Source organism: Peromyscus maniculatus, chromosome 4, assembly GCF_049852395.1.
Source record: "Peromyscus maniculatus bairdii isolate BWxNUB_F1_BW_parent chromosome 4, HU_Pman_BW_mat_3.1, whole genome shotgun sequence".
NCBI lineage: Eukaryota > Metazoa > Chordata > Mammalia > Rodentia > Cricetidae > Peromyscus > Peromyscus maniculatus.
In genome coordinates, this window is record NC_134855.1 from 55806775 (window position 1) to 55834120 (window position 27346).

The following is a 27346-nucleotide window of genomic DNA, read 5'->3' on the forward strand; positions in this document are numbered from 1 at the left end:
ACCCATCAGCTCACCTTGACATAATGTTAAAGGTGGTAAGCACTAACCGCAAGGTACCCGTCAAGTCTCCAGCAGGCTGGAGGAGAGTGGAACTAGGAATGTCGTGGGTCACTAGCAAGTGCATCTCTCAAGAGGAAGACACACTCAGCTCCCAAAAAACACCTGCGAGAAACCTACAGGTGACACTTGTCAGAACCCTACTGTAAAAAATGGAAATGCTTTATTTACTTTGGTCTTTGGTTATATATAAAGCCACAACAATTATGGTAATTTAGTTATTAGACATACAGAAAATTTTTTTAACAATAATCAATGATTCAATGAGCATTTTTGTTCCTTTTATTCACAAAAGGTAAGACTTACCCCTCTGTTGAGACCCTTTTCTTTAAGATTTACAGAGGACCTTGAGATGTATCAATTATAAAACATGTCAAAAAGAAAACATCTTTAAAATTTACAGATACAAACAGGTACTTTATACAAGAGTTCTCTATAAAACCATCAATGTAGAAAAGACATCAGAAGTGAGTGTAAGGCCTGTTCTTATGTCATTAGGATTATTTTTGTCTTGTTGGGGACTTTTCTCTCCTCCGGTCGTGATTTCTGGATTCTCTTGAATGGTCAGAGTATCTGGTAGATTTTTCCCATCGTCTCTCAGTACCATTCTGATACCTGTCGTCATCACTTTTATGCCCTGAATGTCTTCTACTCCTTTCCCTGGACTTAGAGCGATCTTTCCTTCTGACTCGTTCACTGTCCTGATTTCGGGCTCTTGGCTTCTCAGTTTCAGAGAAAGACTCTCTTCTCTCCCGCCGCTTCTTCCTTGGCTCACCATGCTTGTCTTCCAGCTCTCTGTGCAGGTCTTGGTCTCGGCCATTCCCAACTCTACTGTAACTATTTTCTTGGGAAGGAAGGCTTCTGTCAGCCATGGACTTTGCTAGGGGATCTCTCCAGTCAGCATTTCGTGAGTTTTGAGTTCTGTCTCTCTCAGACCTTGCTCTCTCAGTCCTCCCTTCCTGGTGCCTTTGCTCCTCCCTTCCTCCTTCGCGCCTCCTGTCACGTGTCTGCTGGCCCCTGGCGGCTTTCTCTGCTTCTTCACTTCTGGTCTTCCCTCGTCTCTTCTTTCTTGCATCTTTAGCTGCATGCAAAAATTACAGTTAGTTTTTATGTTAATCTAAGTTCATAATTTAACAATAACACTTACCAAATTATTGGAGAACACTTATTTGTGTAAAATCAATGCTAAGCCAAAGTGAAAAGCCTGAGGAAAGACTATTTTAAAAAATGAATCATTTTTAAAATAGGTCACTATTAGTTATTAAGTAACTAAAGTTTCAAGTTCTCATAAGTGCTTTCAAATAAACTATAGCAAATGTAAAAAAGGCTATCTAGTGACTAGAAACAGTACGTTGCCACTTACATACTCTAACCCCAAATAGAGCTTGGCAGACGAAACTTAGCTGAAGGCAGCCCTGGCGCACGCCTTTAATCCCAGCACTCGGGAGGCAGAGGCAGGCGGATCTCTGAGTTCGAGGCCAGCCTGGTCTACAGAGAGAGATCCAGGACAGGCACCAAAGCTACACAAAGAAACCCTGTCTCAGAAAACAAAACAAAACAAATATATATATATATATATATATATATATATATATTTACATATATATATGTAAATATATATGTAAATAGCCATTTTAAGTTAAGCCTAGTTGCTTGTTAATTTGAGTTCATGAATCAACAATACTGAGATGACGAAAGTTTCACAAATGATTATAACTACAGAAAGAAAACACAACAGGAAATCATTTCTTGTCCTGACTCTACCCAAATGTCCGTGTACCAACCCCTCTTTCTGCTAAGTGACTATCACTGGTACACAGTGTACAAACCGGTCTGCCAGTGAGAACTTCCTTCTCGGGCTGCAGCCGCCCAAGCACAAGCCATCTGGCTCGGTGCTAAGCCCATGTCTCCCGCTCACTCGATACACTGTCAGGGCTCTGCCAACATAACACCTCAGCCATGCAACAACATGCAAAGCCCCTTCGGCCATATCTGCTTCTTGGTTTTCTAATTTGGAGACAGTTTGTATGCTATCTAATACTTTAATAATGAAACAGTTCTCTGCTGAAATTGTATGATAAGGCAAATTATTTTTGAATCAGCAAACTTTCTTACTGCAAACTTCATGCTGAGCTATCCTCTGTCCTCAAAATGGACACAATGAAATGTACTTTGTAACATTCCGAGAGCTGTTAAATGAATAGTGCTCGCACCATTTCAATCCAGGAATAAAGTTCCTGCGAGGAAGTGCACTCCTGCTCTAAGAATACAGAACACGAAGAGCCCCACAATTCTGGTTGTCATACAGTACGTGAAATACTTTAAATGTAACAAGACGGAAACACAGCATAAATATCTGCTGTCCAACATAAGACTGAAGAGAGGGGCTGCTACCACTGAAACAGGCATTACAATAGAATACATTTAGAGATGCAGACAATCTGCTACCCAGGTAGACTACCCAAGATGCTCTGGTGCAGGGTTAAACCGCACAGACCTTTTCAGAAAACAAGGACCAGGAGGAAACTGAAAAAGGATTTCAGTAAAACTGAAATACTGAGAGGGGCTGGAGATGCCTGTTTGAAGGCACTGAAGATCTGCAACATCTGTGATGCTGGAATGAAAGAACTACTCAGGGATAGGATGGAAGGAAAAGGTCCTGGAGGAAAAGGACCCCAGTGTCTTGGATCCTGACTCATTCATGATTGCTTTACTCTGTGATCTGCTGATTTCCACAGTTTCACTGATAATTACGTTGTTTATACGAGAAGCTGACACTGGGAGAAGGTGGGGGAAGGTGTATGTGGATTCTAGCTCCAGAGTTTGTAATTTTCTTCTAAGTATGAAATTAGTTCAAGATAAAACATTAGAGCATTACAGACATGAAGAACTTGTTAAAAAACCAAGAATCCAAAGGGCCCGGAATTCAGGGGAAGGTAGACGAACAGAGAAGTTAGCTATGTTGTACTGCCACATCCTTCCTGGGAGGGTCTGCTGATCCAGGGTTGCCGTTGAGGGAAAAAACAAGACAGTAGAGCTCTGGCATCCGTACAGGGCTAGAGACACAAGTGTGAATACTTGTTTGCAATATATATATGCATACATATATACACATACTGCAACATATTATACATAAAATATGTAGGGAGCAAGAGAGCAGAGAGAGAATAAATACAGGGGGAAAAATCCCTAAAAATAGGAATGTCAACTTAAAAGGGGGAAGAGCAAAAATTGAGCAAGAGTGGAAATATCCAAATGGCCAATAATGTTATGCTCAGCTTCATTAGGGACCAAGGAAATGCAAATTAAAATGAAAGATATAAGGCAATATTATCACACATTAACCAGAATGGTTAAAATTTAAACTATGGGCAATATGCACCTGGTAGGAGTGTAACTTGGAATACTGCCTTCCAAAACTGGTGGTATTTACTAAAACCAAATATATACACATCCTACAGCAGTGACGCCATCTGTAGCTACATAACTGAAAAGAAATGTACACACAGGTGCTCTCAAGATGATGTTATGTCCCAGAGATGACATGTGACAAAAGGCTTTTAATACCCCCATACCCCCCCAATCACAAAAACCACAGGTCAGCACAGCCTTCCTTAAGCATGCTCAGAATCCTTACATTAGTCTGCAGGTGGACATCACAGAATTACACACAGTAGCTCAGAAGAGAGAAAAATTCAAACTTCTAAGTACTATTTCTATTGACTTTATACAGCTTTTGTATCACTGTAAAAGTTGAAAAACCAAGAACACAGGGATGATCAGCCAGGGACAATCAGTGAACATACCAATGGAAGTATTAGATAAAGGAGTCCATAATTAATACCTATAAAGTTAAAGCAGGTACTGTGGCACAGGCCTCTAAACTGAGCACTTGGGAAGTAGAGGCAGAGGACCAGGTTCAAGGCTAGCCCCTGCCAGACAGTGAATTAACAGAATAAACTGCATATTAAGACTCCAAAAAGCAAACAAAACAAAACATCCAACAGCAAACAAGGCAGGCAAAGGTTGGCCATGATGATGTATGGCTGAAAAAATAAGGTATGAGAGACAAGGGGAGGGGACTGCAGTTCAAGGCCAGCCTGGGCTATGGAGTGAGGAGACCAAGTTTAGCTATGTTGTGAACCCTTGTTTCAACAAAACAAAAGATCAAGACTAATGAATGCAATTACAAGTCAGAACAGCAGCTGCCATGAGGGGAGGAAGCTGGCAAGCACCAGAGGAACAAAGGAATTCTAAAGTGCCAGTACTTCTTGATCTGGGGAAGAGCTCTGTAGAGCAAAGCCCCAAATGAGCTATACAGTAAGACGATGTCAAGTAGTCACATAAAGCTTGACTACAACTAGAAACCTAAATACCTTGAAAATGAAGCCTCAGGATGGCAGCTCTAAACTAGAACGTAGACACGAATGGTACTTCAGGCATCACTTGAATCACAGCTGTGTCTATGAAGAGACTTCTAAAACAGATTTAACAAACTGCAGACTGCGTCATTTACATGTGATCATCTCTATTAATGTGTTTTAAATAGATGGTCAAAATAACTAAGCAGCCATTGAGACCAGCCCTTATTAATGAACACTACGAGCTGCACTTGTTAGAAACGAGCCGGATAAATCCAATGAGCCCTGATACCTGAGGCGGAGCTCTGACTGCTGGATGAGGAGGAGGAGTCGCTTCCTTCACTGGAAGACTCTGAGCTGCTCTCACTGCCCTCAGAGTCTGAGTTGGAGGAATCCGACTCCGAGGAGGACGCTGAGGACGAAGAGGTCAGGGAGGCTTTCTTTTGCTCAGCCTCTGGTTTCTGGGCTATGATGACCTTGGGTATGTTTTTCAAATGTTCTCGAAGTTCATCCCTAACAGAAATACAAGCTGTTAACATTGTGCCTCCAAAGTACTTGTCAGATAATTTTGTCAGCTGAAGCTAAAATTCCGCAAACGATACTTACGTTAAACCTCCGAGACCTATGGACGTGAAAAAGTTGATGGCAAACCGGGTATTCCGTGGATTGTCTCGAGGTAATAGTCCTTCAAAGAATGGCTGTAGAGTTCTGAAAAGAAGAATGGGATGGGGGAAAAAACCAAGAAAAATGAAAACTCCTATACCCACTTACCATATTTTCTATATATTAAATTAGGAAGGTTATAAGAAAGTGGTTTACACATTTACAGGTTAGGCTACCTAATATAATCACCAAAAATGCACAATTCATTGAAGTTCATTTCTTTATAAAAATACTTCTTTACAGTTTGTGTGTGTGCGCACATGCACAGGTAAGAGAACACAGCATGTGGGAGTTGGTTCTCTCCTTCTGCCATGTGGGTGTCAGGGATCCAACTCATTTCAGACTCGGTGTCCTTTACCCACTGAGTCATTTCATTGGCCCTAAGACCTGATTTCTGTAATTACACAATATAGATTTAGAAACTTTTTATATAGACACTAGCATACACACAGAGGATACAGATGACATATACACAATTTTGTGTACATGGATATATGCACAAGTACATTTTGTGCACATGCACCAAAAAAATTCAAGGCCTTAGCATAAGTATGCACATCTAAATTGTATAAAAGCTGAGAAAGAGTAGGAAGTAGGCAGCGAGTGTTTCCTAGAAAAGGGTAAATTACAGGAAGACTCGCTAAGCATTTGTTGGATCAACAACAGGGTCATTGCTTCTGTAGTCACAGTGGTTAAGGAAGTATGAAAAACGAGACATCATTCCAAATTTGGTGATACTGAGGAGACCAGTGCAGCTTTCTAAGGAGGGGTGAACCTGATAAAGTACAGAGTATATGAAACAGAGTGAAGGACTAGGTCAGAGAAAGCCTGGAGACCCCAATTCGGGTCAGCGTTTAAGAGAGGCAGAGAAATGAAATACTGGAATAACGTGCCATTAGCAGAATGGAATAGAAGCCAATCTTACCGAGAACCAGAATCTGAATAAACAGGTACTAAAAAAGGTGAAGTAGGGGTTATGTAACAGTCCTGGAACCAAAACCTGAAAGGTGCATATTGTCCCATTTCTTGTAACATGCAGCATGCTGGTGCTACCCAAAGTCACAGAGGGTTTTTCACTGAGGACAACTGTATCTATTAACATGGGAGTACTCCCACAGACAGGAAGACCAAAGTTAAACTGCTAATAGTCAACTTACTCGTCTTTTAACCTCGCATTCAGTTTAGGAAGACCCATGTATTCACATAGTTCCTGGAAAAAGATTTTAACAAAAATTCTACTAGATGATGTAGTGGTCTCTTCACTAAGCTTTATACATTCAAGAACCTAGAAATTAAAAGACAGAATAAAAATTATTTTTGTTTTAAAAGACAAGGACAAGTAGCTGACCAGTTCAAGCTCTCTCAAAATGACTAGGACTTTTCATCTTCCAGCAGCGTCTCTGAGTACCTTCCCTATCTGACATGTATTGTTTCTTGGCCAAGTGTAAGACTACTTCTCTACATTAACTTTCCAATGTTAAGATGGTATAGAAATAGTTGTGTGCTTTTTCTTGAGGAAGGTACTTTTTATAGCAGAAAAGATATCCTGTCTTAGCATATAGCACCAAAGTAAAACTGCTCACAAACAAACTTCCCTCAGCAGAACATGGTGTATACAAGAAAATAGGCAAATCCATTAAGAACATTAAGCTATAGTTTTGTTTAGCACAATACACTAGAAAAAAGATGGAAAAATGATGGATGACATATCCTGAAAACTATGACAGCTTTTACAAACTAACTTGTGAACACAGATTTAAGAGATAAACAGAAAAAACAACCCTCCAGCTTTTATGGGTTATGTTCTGCAAGCCTATTTTGCCAATTGTTTAAAACTTGGCTTCTTTTTTAGAACAGGGGAAATGAAGCAAAGGGTTATGTTTCGCTGCTTGGTTGGCTTAAACGCGCCCATGAGTGTAGTCGGATAGACTTAGGACTTAAGTACTACAAACTTATCCAATACTCCTAAGGGAAGGAGCTTATTCTAATATGAGTTTGTGGTATTTTACAATGTCATCCTCTTCTTTCTTGGATGTGATTTTGTATTACAATAACTCTAGCAACCTTGCTTCACTTAGAGTATGAGACTTTTTATGGTGTATGGACAGTAATTCTGAGGCACAAGTGCCACCAGAAAAGGGGATACATGTCTCTCCTTGATTATGTGAGTATGGGCAAAAGATGCATAAATATGCATAAAGATGTCAAACATGAAAACACATAATATTTTCCCTGAAAATATTGCTAGTCATCACTACTAAAAAGCAGCATGGTTTGGGCATGTATGATCCACAATAGTATTTCTTACACGTGTACATTATTTGACTTAGTCTTTTAATTCCATGCTACATGAACGTGTTTCAAAGATGACTGCTGCAATAAATGTGCACTACATATTTCATTTTAATTCATATTTACTGATAGGATAAGTATAGCCATGTCATAATTAATGCATATTTGAAAACAACAGGGGATTAGGAATGAAGAGCAAATATTGATCCAATTACTTACACTCCATGGAAGTGAATCAGTATATAAAAGATGGGCAAACATCTTTGCTACATTTCTCAATTTATTTGTCTCCAGGCGATGGATTGTATCATACTGTTCTTTAAATATACTTTCAAACGACTCCATATATTCTTTTCTCAGGATACAAAACCGCTACAGATAAGAAAACTCAAAGTCAATGCCAGCAGAAACTGAACGCCCGTACAACTGCACTTACTACTCCTAAATTGACTAATCATTGTACACACCTTCCAAAACCATCTATCACCCAATCTTTCTGTGCTAAATGACGTTCAGAAAGTTACAGCTATACTTTCTATTTGGATTCATATGCTAAAATAAAATTATACATTTAGTTGATCCTAAACACATACACTCTGTATTATATAAATCTGCCTTGTGAAGAGTTTAGAAATATTTTAGGGACTGGAAAGACAGATTAGTGTGCTCTTGCAGAGGACCCAAGTTCCCAGCAGCCATGTCAGGCAGCTCCGAACAGTGTCAGAGATCCATCACCTCTGGCCTCTGCAGGTACCTGCTCTCATGTGCACACACCCCAACGTGTACACATACAAAGACACATAATCAAAAATGATCAAAGTAAACCTTTAAAATTTTTTACAACGTGATTATTCTGTGCTGACTAAACAGGTTCCTGACTTTAGTAATAGCTTTGAGTTTTTGAAGACATTTAGTTGTTTTTTATTGGGAAATTGTTACAAAGTATTTGTAATTTCAAAAAGTTGTAGAAAAATGATAGCAAATTTAATGTTCAGGAAATGAAGTGGGAAAGCAAGCTGACAGGCTTGAGCAATCTGAAGAAAGAACACTGTGCTCTCAGAAAAAAAAAAAAAGGGTGTTGTTTCAGTTAAGGGTAGACCAGGCCACAAAGCACAATCATTAATTCACTCTATTATTGCTGGGAATTTGGGGGGGGGGGCTTTTATTAAATCCTGACATGAAAAGCAAGGCTGTAACTCACCCCAGCTAGCAATCCAAAAAATTTTTCATATGTCCTTTGCTGAGCACAGCAATCAAGAATCATGTTGCAGAGTTCTTTCTGTTTGGAAAGAAAAAACGTATTAATGACTCAGAACACAATGGAGCTGTTTTATGATAACTTATGACCTCAACAGTGACTGTATTTTCAAACTAGAATTTTAAAAATCTTGAAAACGTCAAAATTATTTTTAAAACTTAGTCAATATCAAGCTTATCTTTTTTTAAAAGCCTTTAGTCTGGCTGATATCATCTAAGCTATTTATGATAATTTCATTACATATACAATTCTAAATTCATAAGTATGAATCATTTCTAAACAATCGGAGTGCATAAAGAAGGTCACAAGGCTTGACTGGATATTCCGCCTTTAAAGACTTCTGTGTGGAATTCTTTTAAATTTAGATTCACCAACACAAATGCCTAACAATTTAGCTATAAACAAAATTGTTAAAGGAGATATTTAGATAGTATGGAAAAAGCTGACCATGAGTGTCTGCAGAAGCATAAATGGACACTTCAATTTCAACTTGGATGGACTCTATGTAGACCGACCCACAGAGAGATGGACGCTCTATGTACTTCCAAATATAAAAAAAGGGCATTGACATACTGTTTGGCTCTCAGCAAACTCCATCTTCAGTAATTTGTGCGCACATTCTTCAAAATCTAAACTGAGGAGACAAGATGGTGACAATATGTTAAAAGCCTGCAGCAATAAATGACAGTGCTCTTTACAGTCCAAACATTACTGTTACTGTCTGAATGTAAACATGCAGAACAGCCCAGCACACAGAATAGCTCTGACCCTACAATGACAAAGCAGAGCAGGCGACATCATGAGGAACCAGACACAGGCCACACACAACAGAATCCTAGCTTCTGAACAGGCAAATCCGTCCAGACAAGGAAGCGGAAGGGACCAGAAAGATGGCTAGTGGAAAGGGAATTCATTCTGGAGGGTCAAAAATAGTTTGGCAATGTTTGGACAACTTTGCAAATACTATAAAACCACTAATTACAGATAAGGAAGGATGAATTTTACAGTAATCTCTCTCTCTCTCTCTCTCTCTCTCTCTCTCTCTCTCTCTCTCTCTCTCTCTCTCACACACACACACACACACACACACACACACACACTCCTCAACCTTAAAGAAGCTATATACTAAGACAGAAAAGGAATTACTGTGCCTTGATCTTTATCACTCTCTCCAACAATCAACCTCAAGTGACAGTCAGATGTTATTACATACAGTAATAATACAGGCCTCCCACTCACAAAATTGGATTGTGCTTCTGAATGTTTCTCACTGGAGCACAACAGTTGTAAATTCTCAAGTGTTAGCATCAATAGTTCCTTTAAATTCGGGAAGAGAGTTGGGCACAGTGGCCAATTCCTATAATCCCAACACTCCTAAGGGGAGGCGAGAAGGACTTCTATTGAGTTTGGGGCCAACCTAGGCTGGAATGAGATCCCGTCTCAAAGCAAACAAACAAGAACAGCGCTGGAGGAGCAGTACCATGTGAGGAATTTGTGAAGTTTTCTGAACTGAAGCTCCAGCAGTAAAGGACAGATGAACACTAAAGAGGGAACCTGGTCCCAGGAAGCAAAGGGTAACTGCCCTGCTCAAGATCAAGAATGTCAACCATTTCGTCTGAAGTCCAAAAACGAAAAGTACTAGTAATTTTATTCAAAAGTTTAGCTAGAATAATAGGTAGAATGCTTACCAATGAAGAACATATTAAAGTTGAAAATGTTACCAGGTATTTGACTATTTTCTTGTTTGCTTCAGAAAAGGCTGCAAGGAGCCCAGGCTATAGAGGAAGACCTGAACTCCTGATTTCCCTGTCTTCACCTTCCAAATACTGGGAGTGCAGGTGTCTCCACATAGTATTTATAATCAACTAATTTTTTGTTTTGTTTTGTTTTTCAAGACAGGGTTTCTCTGTGTAGTTTTGGTGCCTGTCCTGGATCTCACTCTGTAGACCAGGCTGGCCTCGAACTCACAGAGATCCGCCTGCCTCTGCCTCCCAAGTGTTGGGATTAAAGGCATGCGCCACCACCGCCCCGCCCTACTTATCTTTTTAAGAGATGTATTTTCAGTTGCCAGTCATCAAGCCACACTAAGTAAGTAACCTCTGTTTTTGGTAGAGTATTGTTATTGTGACTTGGGTTTCTACATTTTAAGATTTAGCAACATATGACGCAATCCTCTTGTTTTGCAGGAGAAAAACAAGACTCAGGTGTCTGAGACATACTCCTGGATAATATCCCAGTAATTAGGAATTAAACACAGAAACACTTAAGTTTTTGAGCTCAATGGGAAAGCTACAATAAATATTGCACTTAAAAAGCTTCTTGAAATGTGTATTCTGTATTTAGAGAAGCTAGGGAAAAAAATCCTAATTAAAACAGGTCAGATTTTTTCTGCTTCCAGTATTACAAACCTCAGTATAGAAGAGTAAAGGACACTCTCCTACTGGATCTCCACCTACTTTTCCAGATACTACAAACCTTAACACAGCTCTACAACATCATCCCCACTCACCAGTGCTGAGCTAGGATAAGGCAAAAGCTGCTGCAAAAGCCAACTCAACACACTTTACAAGTTATCTCACTTTATACCCAAACATAGGGCTCCCCGTTTGTAAAAAATAAGTACAAAAGCAGTAAATGATGCAAAGCAACTTATAAGAAGCAAAAGCACATTTTACAGTGTTTATACAGATGAATTTATAATATCCTTAATATAAGAGAACTAGAACTAGCAAATTCAACAACAGGTTGATTCAGGAATAATGCTGATATATTTGAACCTTTGTAGATGGTCCAAACCCTCCCTAATAACCACCCAATGCAATGTAATAATTCTGAATGAGTGTTACAATTCATCTGTATTTCTAGCTTCTATTACTTATTAGGGTCTCATAAGAACAACCGGGCAACCATCCAGCCTAGTGCACTAGTGCAAGGCAAGAAAGATAGAAAAAAACAAAAAAAAAAAAAGAAATCTTCAGCTGGGCGGTGGTGGCGCACGCCTTAAATCCCAGCACTCGGGAGGCAGTCGGATCTCTGTGAGTTCGAAGCCAGCCTGGACTACAGAGTGAGTTCCAGGAAAGGCACAAAGCTACACAGAGAAAGCCTGTCTCAAAAAACCAAAAAAAAAAAAAAAAAAAAAAGAGAGAGAGAGAGAGAGAGAAACAAAAAAAAAAAAGAAATCTTCTAGATAGCAGGTAACAGGCAATACTATATGGTGCCTAGAATGGACACATTTTCAGTACTACAGCAATACCAATGAGTATTAATACACATATGATGTGTTATTAAATTAATAAGGAAATACTTGGCAGAGGTGGGGAGAACTTGATAATTAAATGTATGTCAAATAAGTAATAAGGAAATTTTACTACATTTGAGTATCAGGGAAAAGTTGTCTGTGTTTATTCTTTTTTTTTGCATTCTTTTAAAGCATATGATGATTTTGAAGTTGTGTTAGTTATAAATATTACATGAACTAACATTGTTCAATATTTTAGGTATCTTAGGTGGCTAAATACAATTATTTCCAGTTTTAAAACAATAATAATTGAAGTAGGGCTATAAAAATGCATTACTAAATTACTGTCTTCTTGACATGCCAGTTTTTAAGTAGTATTTTAAAATGATTACATCAATGTGTCCAATTTAAGAAACTATATTGTCAGACACTGCAGTCCATCTCTATCTGATACTACAACTTTGAAATGCAAAATCTGACCATCATTGAGAACCAAGAACAAGGAAGGAGCTTCAGCCTTGACGGCAAAGCCAACTGCTTACTGTGATGTTTTGTATAATGAAAGCATCCTCAGAGCCACAGCAGCAGGAAAATGGGAATACCAGCAAACTAGTAAAAGAAAATAAAAATGCCAATTCCTACACAGTTCAGTGGCCAAACTGACTTTTGTTTGTCTAAGATTACCTGAAGGAAAGTCCTGAGACACAGCTCAGTGACAGAGCACTGGGCACACTAGGTTCAACTCTCACTTCTGTAAAATAAATGCTCTCACACCACCTGACTCAGTCACTTCATTCCATTTAGCCTGGATGCTATGGACCTTAGAAAACAGAAAACACTGGAGACAGACACACACAGACACAGATCTTAAGGTATCATTTCTTGAGCTGGTTTGCTATTTTCAACGAAGACTCCATAAGCATAGCTCTGCATGGTCTACTTATCTTCTCCAAGGTGACATGTTATATGAGCATTTCCTACATTCTTTTTTTTTTTTTTTTGGTTTTTCGAGACAGGGTTTCTCTGTGCAGTTTTGTGCCGTTCCTGGAACTCGCTTTGGAGACCAGGCTGGCCTCGAACTCACAGAGATCCGCCTGCCTCTGCCTCCCGAGTGCTGGGACTAAAGGCGTGCGCCACCACCGCCCCATTTCCTACATTCTTAACAAGTCACAATCAACTCAACTTCCAAGGGAGACAGAAACCAGACATTTGACCATGTGTTTTAGGTAGTGATCACCCATTTCTTTCCTTTGTCATTTCACAATACACAATTCTGTGTAATTACAATAATGAAAAAGAAGAAATGAAAAGCCCTTGACTTAAGCTTCCAAAAACTGTAGAGTTTATTACCTACAATAATGTTTTTTGTGAATCTAATAAAATTCAAGACTTAGTACCATTATTTCAAAAAAAATTAAGCTACTTCTGCTTTTGATGAGCAATGACAGCATTTCTTTGTCTAGATATTTGATGACTAACATTTTTATAAGATTTTATCACCAATAAGTCTCATTCTTAAGTACTCCAATGTGTCTACTTAACACTCGTTCTTTTCTTCTAACATCTGTGTGAGTTTTTATAAGTCTAGTAACCATTTCATATATAATTAGGAAAAATTAACTTGGCATGGATAGGCTGGTATTCTTTTAACACTATTATGTACAGTCTATGGGCACAACGAGGAGGGGCCACTGTTTAAGAGTGAGTGGCTGCCTATGCCAGGTGGTGGTGGTGCACACCTTTAATGCCAGCGCTTGTGAGGCAGAGGCAGGTGGACCTCTGTGAGTTCAAAACCAGCCTGGACTATAAAACGAGTTCCAGGACAGCTAAGGTTACACAGAGAAACCCTATCTCGAAAAACCAAGAGAAAAAGAAAAGAAAAAGAAAACAGAAAAGTGGCTGCCTCCTGTCTCAGTGCTTTGTTTTTTTTTGGTAATTTCTCTGATTTAGAGATTAGCAAAGTCAAGGCAACTTAGACAAGGGGTCCTTCTACACCATTACTCAGCTGCACTACAACTCTTCCCAGTCACAGTGTTGACAGCAGCATTAGAGTGACCCATTTCTGTGCTGATTAATGATAATTTCTAAAAATGACAGCAAGGACTCAAACTCTAAAAAACTCACATCTTCTAGTTGCATAGAAGCAGTTTTTCCATGTGAAAGAATAAAACATAGATTAAGATAAACAACAACAAAATTCTTATTGGTGTTCTGCTGTTGAAGGTTCCTCTATCTGAAGTTTTTAAGACAATGAAAACATGACGACTCCTACTTATGAATCACCATATGCAATGGAAACACAAAGAACCTAGAACAACCCAAATGGGAAAACATCCCTCCTCCTGTGTGAGATGCAATCAATAAACTGATTCTCATCAAAGTAACAGAGGGACTAAGCACTCATCATTCCTGGGTATATTTCCTCAAACACCCAGGTTCCAAAGGAAATAGCCTGGTACTTCAAAGGGGCTTCAAAGTGTAATTCGCAACTCCATTTCTATCTACCTGCATCTGCACAGCAATTATGTTCTCAACTAAGAGTGAGGATTAAAAACCACATCAGAAAACGAAACATTAAATTCTCATTAACAATACGGTGATAGTCTTTAAACAGAGTTGGCTATTTGAGGTTTCATTCCTAATATTTAACTACAAGAAATGACACACTGAAATGAAAGCAGCATCTGTCTATTCAGGTAACACAACTAGGACTCTGAGACAATCTACCTCTAAGGACAGAATAGATGTGCAGGGACCTCTGAGCTGGGTACAGGACGGGTTGAGGCAGATGTTAGGACAATGCCAAAATGATGTCGGATTGTCTGTCATCAGACCCTAAACTGTATCGCTGATCCTGTTACCCATCTCTTACCCAAAATAAAAGAATAATTAAGCTATAGAGTCTTACCTTGACTGAATTGCTAGATATATTGTACGCCGAAATGAGACTAGATTGATTTCTGTTTTGTCATGAATAGTTACTTTTTGTCCTGAAATAAATTAAACATAACAATTATAAAAATGTTTGTTCTATGATCAAATTCAGTAACAAAAACATTGTCTTCCTTTTGTAAATTAGTATCTGTATAATTAATGGAGCAACTATAAGTCTTCTGACTTAGCATTTTCTTAGATCAGAGTCCACAACCATGCCAAAAAACAATTTTTGTCTCCGTGTTACAAACTCATTTAGACACCACAGGAGGTTTTATTCTACACTGATGCTTCACTAAATGTTATTTCTGGAGTCATATACAATTTTGATTAGTTAGATAAACTAAACGGGCTGAAATTCAGGTTAAGAGAATACTGGGTTGTGGCAGGTTGGCTCTGTCCAAATGTGCATTTGTCAAAAATCTCTTCACGTATGCAAGAAAACATTTCTTGTACATAATAATTTGTATTTAAATAGTACTTCCATTTAAAACAAAAAACTTCTAAAGGAAAATATAATATAGCTATTTAGATGACTTAAAGACAACAGTGGAAAAATCCAACCTATTCTATTTTTTTATAAAATGTTACAGAACAATTGCACCGTAAAACATATTACCCTAAAGAAGAAAAACATACTTTCAGTATTTCCAGATGTGTAATTCATGTAAATAACACCCAGCTTATATATGTTGCTGTACTACTAATATTCAACCAAAGGAAAGATCTGAGCTTGTTTTTCTGCAAATGATGTAATCAGAGCTGAAGAGGAGAACACCAAGACTGTTCTGTACAAATACAGTTGCTGGCCTCCCTACCCTCTTTTGCCAAAATGAACAGCAAATATCTAGTCATTCACATCTGTCACACTCTTGCCAAGGTTACATAAATCACACACGCTCAACATGAATGTACCTTTAGAACTGAAGGTCTAAAATACCAAATTAAAATTATGTTGTTGGGAAATCCTTCTGGGGACAGAAAGGGGGCAGTTTTCTGTCCTAACGGATACTGAACAGTCACCCTGGCTTCCCCCACTAACCGCCAGTGGCATTCTTCACAATCCTTCTCAGTGAGTGCAGAAGGGATTTTGGAGAGGTACTGCAGAATTCACTTAATCCTAAAGTGTTGACAGCATACTTGAAAAGCCACACTTTACCTCCTTCCTCCTCTTCTCCTTCTTCCTCCTCTTCCTCCTCCTCGTCTTCACTACTTCCAGCTTCTTGGTCTGTGTTGGAATCACTGTCTCCTTCATCAAGAATTTCTACAAAGTAGTTTAAGAAGAAAAAAAAAATGAATGAGCTAGATACATGTACCTCATCCTGAGAAGTTCATTCTCATTTCACCGAATCTAATTTCAACTATTTACCTGCCAACAGTTATAGCAAGAAAGCAATTAGAATGATCTGGTGTTAGGAAATTGTATGTATTGTTCTTTGTCAGATAAAACGTGCTCATGAAACTAGGGAATGAAAAGAAGAAAAGAAAGGCACATGATGGTTTCTGAGTGGGCAAGAGCACTGGGAAAAAACTGGAGTCCAAAGCTAGCATTTCAAAGTTCAAAAGCTATCTTAATAAAGAGGGCAGTCTATGATGAAAGCTAAGGCTGTATACTGAACACAAGAATGTAGAGTTAAGAATCTATAGAATGATGACCGGGTGGTGGTGGTGGTGGTGGTGCACACCTTTAATCCCAGCACTTGGGATGCAGAGGCAGGCGGATCTCTGTAAGTTCGAGGCTAGCCTGGGCTACAGAGTGAGTTCCAGGAAAGGTGCAAAGCTACACAGAGAAACAGTCTTGGAAGAGCCGGGCGGTCATGGCGTACGCCTTTAGTCCCAGCACTCGGGAGGCAGAGCCAGGCGGATCTCTGTGAGTTCGAGGCCAGCCTGGGCTACCACGTGAGTTCCAGGAAAGGCGCAAAGCTACACAGAGAAAACCTGTCTCGAAAAACCAAAAAAAAAAAAAAAAAAAAAAAGTCTTGGAGGGGGAAAAAAAAAGAATAAAAAAAAGAATATACAGAATGATATGGGAGAATCATTCCAAAACTTATGTATTCACTTTAAATAATAAATAGACTGAAAATTTTAAATTAAAACATACAATTGTTAAATTGAATATTACCATCTAAAGGTTTTTTTATGAGCAAAACTAAAACAGAGCAAAATTGGTAAAACTGTCACTATTCTTAAAATGCAACTTGCATTCCTATCTGAATGAATGCACATGAAAGGTCACATAGAACCATCTACCACATCAACAGTGCAAATGGCAGAGAGCACAACTGTAGCTCACAGTGGTACTGTTAGAACTGCCCAACACGGCATTTTAATTTATTATGATAATCACTGAGGTTTTAACCCAATTTAATTCAATTTTAGAAAATCCTCATTTCTTTCTATTTTGCATAGCAGTGTAAGTCAGGAGCCATATATTTAATGTTAGCAAAGAACTAATCCTTTTATAAGACTGTAGAGCTGTCATTTAGCCCTTACCTGACCTACAAATCTTAGAAACACTTTTAGCAAATGCAACTCTAAGAAACAATCCAGGGTCAAGTTGATTATACAATAGAACAGACTTTGAAAAGAAGAAACTATTTAGTATTCAAAAGTAGGAAGCCAGGCACTCCTGCTGTTTTCCCAAATGCTGTGAAACCCGATACACAAGTACACCTGGGTCACTCGAAGGTGCTAATTACTAGAGCTGTGCTCACTTCCTGCTGTGGTCATTTTTTATGCAAGTTCCAGAGGAATATTTTACTAAAGATGAAGGTCAAATAAACTGATAGTTTATAGCCTCCTCATTTCTCTTTCCTTTAGAATTAGCTTCCCAAAATTCTGTAAGCACTGGCAATTGGATTTCAATAGGTGACTAAGACAAGGTTTCAACAAACGGTCTACGATTCCCTGGGGAACTTGAGAGCTGTCAGATGGTCTATGAGGTCCACACTACTTTCCTAATAACTCTAAGGTTTTATCTGCCCTCTCACTGCACTGCTGTCTACAGTAACAGACAAGAGCAATGGGGGTTAAGAGCGCTGCAATCTAAGCAATGAACAGGAGTCAATGCTGCTTTCCGCCACATTTACAGCAGGGGAAGCCTATTTTGATTGTCGCTGTCCTTGATGAAGATGCACAACACTAATTGTATTATAGTTCCATACTTGAACAACACAGTACAACTTGTATTATTGATTGATGGACAGTGCAGTGGTAACCTCAAGAACAAGGCTGGGGTAACTGCCTGGGCCGAGGATAAAGTAGCAACATTTTTCATTTTTACTTGGGAAAAAAATGGCCAATGTTGTCAACAGATGTTGTTAGATATTTGGCAAACAAATTTCCTGCAACAAAGTAACACTTTCATTTTAAAAACAGTATCTGCTACCATGATACAATTTAAGTTTGTAAGAGCAAATCTAATTTTTGCAAAATTTTGTATTTATCCCTCTGAACTCAATAGCTTCCCAATAATGGAACAAACTTCTGAGACAAGTGACAACATTAAGAAATGTGAGCTTTGATACTGTCCTAACATGTTACCTCAATTTTGATGTTCATGTGCTAACATTTAGAAGATACATATATACAGCACAGTGAAGCAAGATGTTCCAAATGACTGACATGTTGCAAAATGAGGTATGGCATAATGAGCTATTAGAAGAGACACATTTACCAAAGGGTTTTAACATTTAACTGACTGTGAAAAATCACTAATACCATTTAGAATTTCAAGTGGAAATCAACTTTTAAGAAACTACTAACAAGCTGGGCGGTGGTGGCGCACACCTTTAATCCCAGCACTTGGGAGGCAGAGGCAGGCGAATCTGTGAGTTTGAGGCCAACCTGGTCTACAGAGGGAGTTCCAGAACAGCCACAGCTACATAGACAAACCCTGTCTCGAAAAACTAAAAAAAAAAACAAAAACAAAAACAAAAAACCCAACAACAATAACAAAAAACTACTAACAGTTAACTACTGTCATAGTATCAAGGAAGAATAGCACACTTCTCTGCAAAGGCTACCACAATATTCTTCCCTCTTCTAACTGTATTGTAAATGAAGCTAGAGTGAGCTGCAGTAGGCAGAATGCAGAAGGACAGAGTACCCATTTTCTATTAGGTCAGGCACTACTCAGTCCATAAAATGTCATCTTCTCAATAAGCCCCATTATTTATTAAAATAATTTAATCATTTCATAAAAATGTTGCTTACATGGTAGCAGATTCATAAAAAAATTTATGAAAAAAATTCATAAATATTCAAACACTAACAGATAAAACACATAAACCGAAGTGCTCTGAAGGCTAATTTTAAAGGAGTGTCAAGGGAATTCAAAACCGTAGAATTTGAGAACCTTGTAATAAAAAAGTATAATCCATGTACTGGCTAATTGCCTAGACCCTAAAGGAATCCCAAGTTTAAAGTAGAAAACCATATCAGAGATCCAGAAAAACTTGGCACCTTTTAGGGAAACTATAGAGAAAGAAGTCCAAAAACGAGGACAGGAATGGGCTTAAGGAATAAAACCTCAGCGGCAAAGGAAGCAGTCCAGCGGTGAGGAAAGCTTGTAAGAATCTGCATCAAAGAAGAGAAACCTGTTTGGGGTAGAAGAGTTTTAGCAGACTGCACAGGAACAGAAGACGTTCTGAACCCTCTAAATAAAACTAAAGCACAGATATACAGATATCTGGCAATATTAATACGATAATAATCAGTATATCATGACACTTCCAATAGCGAATAGCGCTCAGCTGTGTATTAGCTGTGTGGTACTGATTGTAGGTGTAGGAAAAAAAAAAAAAAACTAATAAAGGCCACTAGTAATCTATGAGTGTTTCTTAAGACAGGTGAAACTTGAAAGAAGAGGGGCAAAGAACTGCAGAATTCAGAATGAATTTACACCAGAAGCATACACTACCAAGAAAGTTAATTCATGAGGAAGCAAAGAGCAGGCTCACTGGAGCTGAGCTTCAGTTGGGAAGAATCAGTGGGTTATTAATAAATGTTCCTGCCAGTATCATGAACTGTCTACATTGCTTCTACTGATCCAAGCTATTTTTGTCAAATTTTACATACCTTTTTTAATAGCTTTATATTTTTCTTCATTCTCCATGAAACTAGGATCCATCTTGAAAACATCTTAAAAAATAAACAAGAAGTGTTAATTTCCTGCATTGACATTCTGGTGTCCCACCTCCTGCTTCACACACCCTAGGCTTACTGAGAACATCTTCTGGATTGTAGTCATCCTCCAAGGGGAGCATATGGGTAAATTGATCATCCTCTTCTACTAAATCAAGTCCGTCTAGAATAACAGGGTGGTCCTTGAATCCATCCTTCCGTACAGCGAACATCACTTCGATCATGTACTGCACTCTTTTGTCGATCTCAGACTCGTGCAGAATGTTTCTCAGGCGTTCAAAGATAGCTGAAGTTAAAAGCAAAGCAAAGACAATAAAAAACAACACCCTTAACACTAGAGTAAGAATACATAAGAATATACAAACCAAGGATGTGCAATTACCATTGATTCCCCTTGGTGACACCTGGGTTAATTTGAGTCCACACTCCTTGAGGAAGCCAATGGCTACCTCGACGCTGTCATCTGTTGGTCTCTCCAGCAGCAAAGTGAGCATCTCCAGGCACAGAACCTCATGTGCCTTAACAGAATCCAGACACATGAAAGAGATAAAATAGTTTTACATCACTAAACTGTTACTGACAAGCTTTTTTTTTTTTTTAAGTATTTTTCTAGGGAGGAGTGCTCCGTCTGCATGTATGCTTACATGCCAGAAGAGGGCATCAGATACCATTATAGATGGTTATGAGCCACCATGTGGTTGCTGGGAATTGAACTCAGGACCTCTGGAAGAGCAGCCAGTGCTTTTAACTGCTGAGCCATCTCTTTAGCCCTACTGACAAGCTTTTAAACATAAATTAGCACTCTATAATGATTATAATGCACATGATAGTTTTTCTATAAATTTTTATCATGTTATATATTAAAGCTTTATAATCTCTTTAATATCTAGTGAATTTAGAGACACTCTGGAAATAAGGAAGAAGGCCTAAACAAATCCATCTTGCTGATGGGACAGTGGGTAAGGGATGAAGAGCAGTGGCCCCTGAATAATGTGTCACATGCTGGTTTATGTGCTAGGCTGAGCATCGCAGTTGGTGTCATGGAACAAGATCCACGGAGAAGCAAATACATGTTATAAAAGGGACAAAAACACTCAACAAGCGAAAGGCATGACCACTGGTAAACTGTTTTGTTACAAGCTGCTCACACCAAGCATCACCTATTTATTAGGTGGTCATGAGCATTAGGCAGAGGGAGTGAGGGAAGAAATGCAGAAAAATGGAGTTAAACTCTACACAGAATAACTTGTAGCTCAGTAACCACAGTGTTTAATCACATCAGCCTGACTAAATACCTTACAACATTCAGATTTTCTCTATATTCAAGAATATTAGGTGCATTTCAAGCACTTTTACAACTGAAATGTCAACCAAGATGATCAAAGACTATGATGCAGGGAAATGGCACCTAGACCATGGTCTTATGCCACTGAATTCAACCAGGTTTTAAAGACAACTACTTACCACATTTTGATTTATAAGATGTGCCACAAATTTTGAAGCTGTCAGGCAAAGTGGCTGAAAAATGAAAGTAAAGACAGTTAACTCACCAACTATAGTCAATTTTCCTGTATCGATAAAATCTACAGTGGATTACCATGCTCTTTAAGGAACATACTGAGTAATTTTTATCCAGCAATAATATGATGAAGTAGCTATAAAAGCTGTTAAGTATACAGTCAGTCATCATCTTAGTGGCCAGAGGACATGTAGGAGAATGAACAGTTTTCATGAAGCATATGTTAAATGCACTCCTGTATACAAACAGCATGCTTACGTTTATTGATGCTGGTTTACTGGACTAACCTCATGAGACAATCTACTTACAAGCCATTCATACCTTGTCATTTCTTCGATATCCTTTTCGGAAATTGAGAATTAGTCTCTTTAGAATTAATTCTCCAATTTGCGGGAATTTTGAATTGATGATGGCAACCAAGGCTGCATATACATGGGTAAAGATTGGAGAAGCACTCTGTGCCTGCAACACGGACCTGGCCAGCAGTCCTCTGTCCAAAACATAATAAAGATAGAGTTTAGGAAAAATATGCAAAAATCAAAGAAAACTAATTCCCTGGTCATGAATAATAAAAGAGCATTCACAACTAAATCTTTACTATTTTTCCTGGAAAAAGAGTTCATCTTAGTAATCAGTAAAAAAGTGCTTTTTAAAAAAGAGGTGCCTAGTCTCACTGTAATTTGATACCATGGCCAGCTGATATCCATGGGAGGCCTGTTCATATCTGAAGAGCAAGAGAGGAAGAGAGGTGGATGGGGGGAAGGGACTGGGAGGAAAGTAAAGGAAGAAAAATGTTGGTTGGGATGTAAAAACAAAAACATAAATAAACAAACAAAAACAAAATGCTTTTATGGCCGCTGTGGTGGCACACGTCTTCAATCCCAGCACTTGGGAGACAGAGGCTGGCGGATCTATGAGATCCTTTTCCTATTCACATTTCATCTAATCATGACTATAAGGATTGGGGAAGGTGAAAAACGTGATCAAAATATATCATAGGAAAATTCTTTCAATAACCCAAACCACAAAAATAGTGGAGTAAAAACAAACTTGTTTGATGAGTATAAAATTTAGACAATATAAAGCGAAATTTAGACAATATGATGCCATGGGTCCGTCATTTGTATAAAATAATTCTGTACTGGGACACGGACTTGAGCTGTTTCCTTCTGCTGAGGTACGTTTAGAGGAACAAAAGGAAGGATACAGTGATGATGGAGTGACGACACAGTGATGAAGTTTCACCTTCAAACAGTCATGGGTTTTTGGTAAGGAAAGAAGAGATATACAGCAACCTACTTCTCATTATTCTGAGCAATACAGTGGCAATCACTGGACTGCAAGAAACTAAGGGAAGGAAATGACTTCATACTTAGCAGCTTAGATACAACAGTAAACCACTGAGGAGGAAAGAAGTGAACCCAGATTATATATAAGACAGGCTCTTGGCCAACCTTCTGCTCCCTGACAACATGCTCCACTTAGCTTAGTCCTATTTTAATTATTATAATCAGTGTAATGTGAAATCATAAGAAGACAACACTCAGATTTAAAAATAATAGATATGTGATACTTATTTCCATTTCTTTATTCTTAAAAAAAAAAACACCAACTGCTTGAATCCTAATAGAAAATGGTGATTCCTTTCATTTTTCTTCAAATGTATTGTTCATCTTTCCCAGTCTTACCTCATTCTCACTTTGCTCTAATTAGAATGTAAAAAGACATAATAACAAACCTAAAGTGAACATTATCTCAACAGCGAGAGGCCAGAAACGCCTCCTTTAGGATCAGGAACAAGCAATGCTACTTGTCATACTATCCAAATTCAAATGTAATATCCATCAAAATTTGAGTAGCATTTTTCAGGGAAATAGAAGCTCCTAAAATTAATATTAAATATAAAAGAATCCAAGTAGCCAAGAAATCTTCAGCAAAAAGATCAAAGCAAGAGGCGCCATATTACCCAATTTAAAGTCGACTATTGCTACATGAAGCTACAGAAATCAAAACAGCATGGTACTGGCACTAAACTTTATAGACACCAACAGAGAACAGAACACATTTATATCTAATTGTTTTTTAACAAAAGCATCAAAACATACAATATAAAGGTAGTCTGTTCAAGAGTAGTGGTAGGAAAACTAGACAGTAGCATGTAGAAGAATAAAAGCAGACCTTAATCTCATGCAACCCAACAAATCAACTTAAAATTGATTAATAAACAGAAAAACAGAATCTGCAGAACTACTGGGGGACGCTCCATGATATTTGTCTAGATTGATACATTTTAAAACATAACTCCAAAATCACAAGTAACCCAAGAAAACTTAACAAATGAGACCTCAATCTAAAAGGCTTCTGGACAGTAAAAGAAACCATGAGACAAAATACAGGAAGAGAAGTATCTGCGAGTCAAGTCTGATAAGGAGCTAAAACCAAAATATACAAGGAAATCAGATAAGCCAACAGTAATAAACCATACAACCCAGTTTGAAAATCAACAAAACACCTAACCAGTCATTTCTCAAGACAATCCATAGATGATACCGTGCAGCATCGCATATCATCAGATGAACGGAATAAAATCAAATGATATATCATCTCATCCCTGGTACAATGGATGTCATCAAAATGACAAAGGTGTTTCCAAGGATGCAAGGACAGGGAACACTCGTGGACTATGAATAGGAATGCACAGTTATGCAGACGGTAGGGAAAACATGAGGCCAGGGAGCCACACACCATATCCCCTACAGCATTATCCCCAAGAGCCACATGGAGCTCCATGCCACTGACAGAGGAGGAAAGACAGTTCATATACAGACAATGGAATACTGCTCAGCTCTAAGGAAGAAATCCTGGCACCTGTGACAACACAAGATGTATATACCGAAGCATCACACTGTTAATAAAGATTTTATGACAACTAAAAAAAATTAAAGTGGCTTGAAATAGCATATTTTAAAAATTATGCCTTGTAGATTTAAATGATTAGACATTAAGTAAATGTTTATGCAAAATTATGCTGTGATATCAAATCTCAAAAATCACTGACTTTACAAACCTTGAACAATATGGTATTAAGTTATTTAATAGCCTACAATGTAAAAGAACTGCATTTTCAATAAATGTTCACAAGTACCTTTGAAATATAGTAGCATAACAAACAAATGCTTATTGTTCACAGAGAAATTATGTTTCTTTGGAAACTTACTATGAGATATACCAGGTAAATGACCAGTACTTACCTCCCTCTGACTATATTTTCCTGGAGTAGCTCCTGGATAATAATACTAATATTGGAAATGTTGACTTTGTTGATAAGACCATTAATTGACTTCTTCAGGGCCTCCCAGCTCATCCTCTGGTACGCTAAGCTAAAAAATGACCAAAAAAAGGGAAAGTCACAAACAAGGGACCTTGGAGCTGAGACACTGCCATAGCATTTAAAGGCCTCCTTTTATGTAGCAGCTATCCAGGAGCTGCATTCCAGTGAAGGCTAGATGGCTATACTGTTTTTAACTTACATTTGGGCATTTAAGCCTCACTTGTTTTTTCTTTTTCTTTTTTTACATTAAGCTTGATAATGCCCAAGGTCTTTTAAAGCTCTAAGGATCTTACGGTTTTTGGAATTACTTCTCTTGGAATTTAACGTTAGATGAAATAAACCATGATTTCCCATATACTTCTCTTAGAGTCTAATGAAACCAGTAGGCTTCCTGACGTGCATATATTACAAAAGTCATAACAGATACTGAAAGAATCCTCAAAACATGAAAAGAACATGCTTGATACAGTATGCTCTGAGTGTCTTCATACATGAAGTAGCAAGAAGTGGTAGGAGGCTAAGTATTGATTTTAATTTCAAGTAGTTGGGCCACATACAGTATTTCACAGTAACTGTAACTAACGGATTGAGACTATACATTATATAGAGAGTTACAATTCCAATAGAAAGAAATGCTAAACTTTAGTTGGAGATTAATAAAAAATAAAATGCCTTTTCCCCAATCCAGATTCGTGGCCAGACTGCCTAAATTCTATCCAGGAACCTACAGTCCCTTCCAAGTAGAGCAGTGAGAACAGTGCTTGGTGGGTTATTAGGTCCCTGACATTGTTTAAAACCGTCAGTACGCATGAGGAGAAGAGGCAGATTTACAGAAGCGCACTTGCAATTAATATTTTGTTGTTGCTTCAAAATTCTCTGTCAGTCATACTCTTAATGCTTGCTGCACTCGGCTATGGCGGAGGAGATCCAGTGTCGCACTCTGCACACCTTGGATACGTCACTATCTCTAGAGAAACATGTCTGTGACTCAGGAAGATGTAAGCACAGCCTCCTAGGAAGCTGGCAAACATCAAGCACAGTTACTGTCACTAACTCGGGCACTGTCACTTCACCCGATCAGGGATCCATTCAAAGTAAAATCTACAGACTCCTCCTTCCTTCCTACTTGCACCTTCTGACCATGGACAGACCTCCACTAATGTGAATTATCTCCCAGAACTGCTTAAAGCTGGGTATGTTGCTAACTCTTCCCCTGCCTATTGTACCTGTCATGGTGCAAGAATTCAATCAATAACATTTTTCTTTCACGACTAAATAATCTGCTTTGGGAAAAGTGAATACTTTTCACTAATTCTTCCAATGCTACCTTTGTAAAAACCAAATGCCTAGATGATAAGGAAGTATGCACTAAGGAAGTCATCGCTAAAACCCTCCCCAATATTACATTTCAAAGATCACTGTCAAGCCCTATGACACACAAACAGAAACACAAGGACCTAAGTTCAACCTTCAAGTCCATGTAAAAAATGCCTGGTTCAGTGGTACACAATACTTGGAATAGGTACAGTAATACAGACAGGTGCATCCCTGGGGCTTGTTGGCCCGCCAGCCTAACCTACTTGGCAAGTTTCAAGACACTGAGAAAAACAGACTCCAAAAAATAAACAAAAAAATAAAAGACAGTGCCTGAGGACTAACACTCAACACTCAAAAAGCCATACACATACACACACACACACACACACACACACACACACACACACACACACACACACAGAAACATAAAAGTTATGAGTTAATATCAGAGCAAGTAGTATACAATGCTCCAAAGGAATTTCTGAAGTCAAAAAGACAAGAGGCTGAACTTTGTGGTCTCTATCAGGGTAAACTAAGTATATTCTTAACAGTGAACGCTAATTAGACTGCTCCTTGTTCAATGAGGCTATTTCTGCTTTGGAGGTGTCGTATATCAACATACCTGTTCTTATCTGTAATTTGTTCCTGCATCATTCTGAGCTTTGCAGGAGGAATATACGCTCCCCCAGTTCGGGTAAGCAGTGGATCCTGCTCATCCTTCCTCTTCTTCATGGTAGGTTCTTCCTGAGTAGAACTCTGGGTGACTGCTTGTTCTGGGCTTCTTCTTCCAGGAGATGGGGATTTCCGGGACCTTTTCCTTTCTCTGTGTTTTTCTTGGTCCCTACCTCTGGAAAATGGGGTGGGAGGATGGATAAAACATAAAAGCGTTCTTACAATGGACTACACACAGAATGAGTGAGCCCACAGGAGATAAAAGTGGTTCGGGATGTGTGGGGGGCCAGCTCCCATATTCTAAAGGGTTCCTATGAGGAGGGGCAAGGAAGAAGAAGCTTTTAGATAGAAAGATAGCAGAGGGGAGAAAGACAGAAACACAGGATAGCTTCAGGAGGACCTGGATCAAAATCCACTGGTCCCTTCTGTCTCTTCAAAGGGGCCTTTGATAACAATGCCAAGGGGCGGGGCAAAAGATTTCCCCCTTACTAGATCAAAACACACCACACAGCCAAGTGTAGACCCTTCCAAATACCAGGTAACCAGGCCCGTGGCCAAA

At 38.6% G+C, this 27346-nt stretch overlaps 1 protein-coding gene across 2 annotated transcripts in view; it reads right to left on the bottom strand.

The window, feature by feature from the left end:
* Nucleotides 1-321: 321 nt before the first annotated feature.
* The window catches only part of Cwc22 (CWC22 spliceosome associated protein), a 41217-nt gene continuing 14192 nt past the window's right edge, over nt 322-27346 (bottom strand). For both annotated transcript variants that reach the window (XM_076569751.1, XM_076569752.1), the window contains exons 4-19: nt 26738-26962; nt 24719-24847; nt 21789-21957; nt 21413-21466; nt 20331-20466; nt 20028-20234; nt 19883-19945; nt 15963-16067; nt 14778-14859; nt 9205-9265; nt 8575-8652; nt 7593-7745; nt 6239-6366; nt 5025-5126; nt 4711-4931; nt 322-1138 (exon numbers count right to left, since the gene is read on the bottom strand). In XM_076569751.1, coding sequence (XP_076425866.1) covers nt 558-1138; nt 4711-4931; nt 5025-5126; nt 6239-6366; nt 7593-7745; nt 8575-8652; nt 9205-9265; nt 14778-14859; nt 15963-16067; nt 19883-19945; nt 20028-20234; nt 20331-20466; nt 21413-21466; nt 21789-21957; nt 24719-24847; nt 26738-26962 — 2494 coding nt within the window. In that variant the 3' untranslated portion in view covers nt 322-557. The remainder of the gene's footprint in view (nt 1139-4710; nt 4932-5024; nt 5127-6238; nt 6367-7592; nt 7746-8574; nt 8653-9204; nt 9266-14777; nt 14860-15962; nt 16068-19882; nt 19946-20027; nt 20235-20330; nt 20467-21412; nt 21467-21788; nt 21958-24718; nt 24848-26737; nt 26963-27346) is intronic.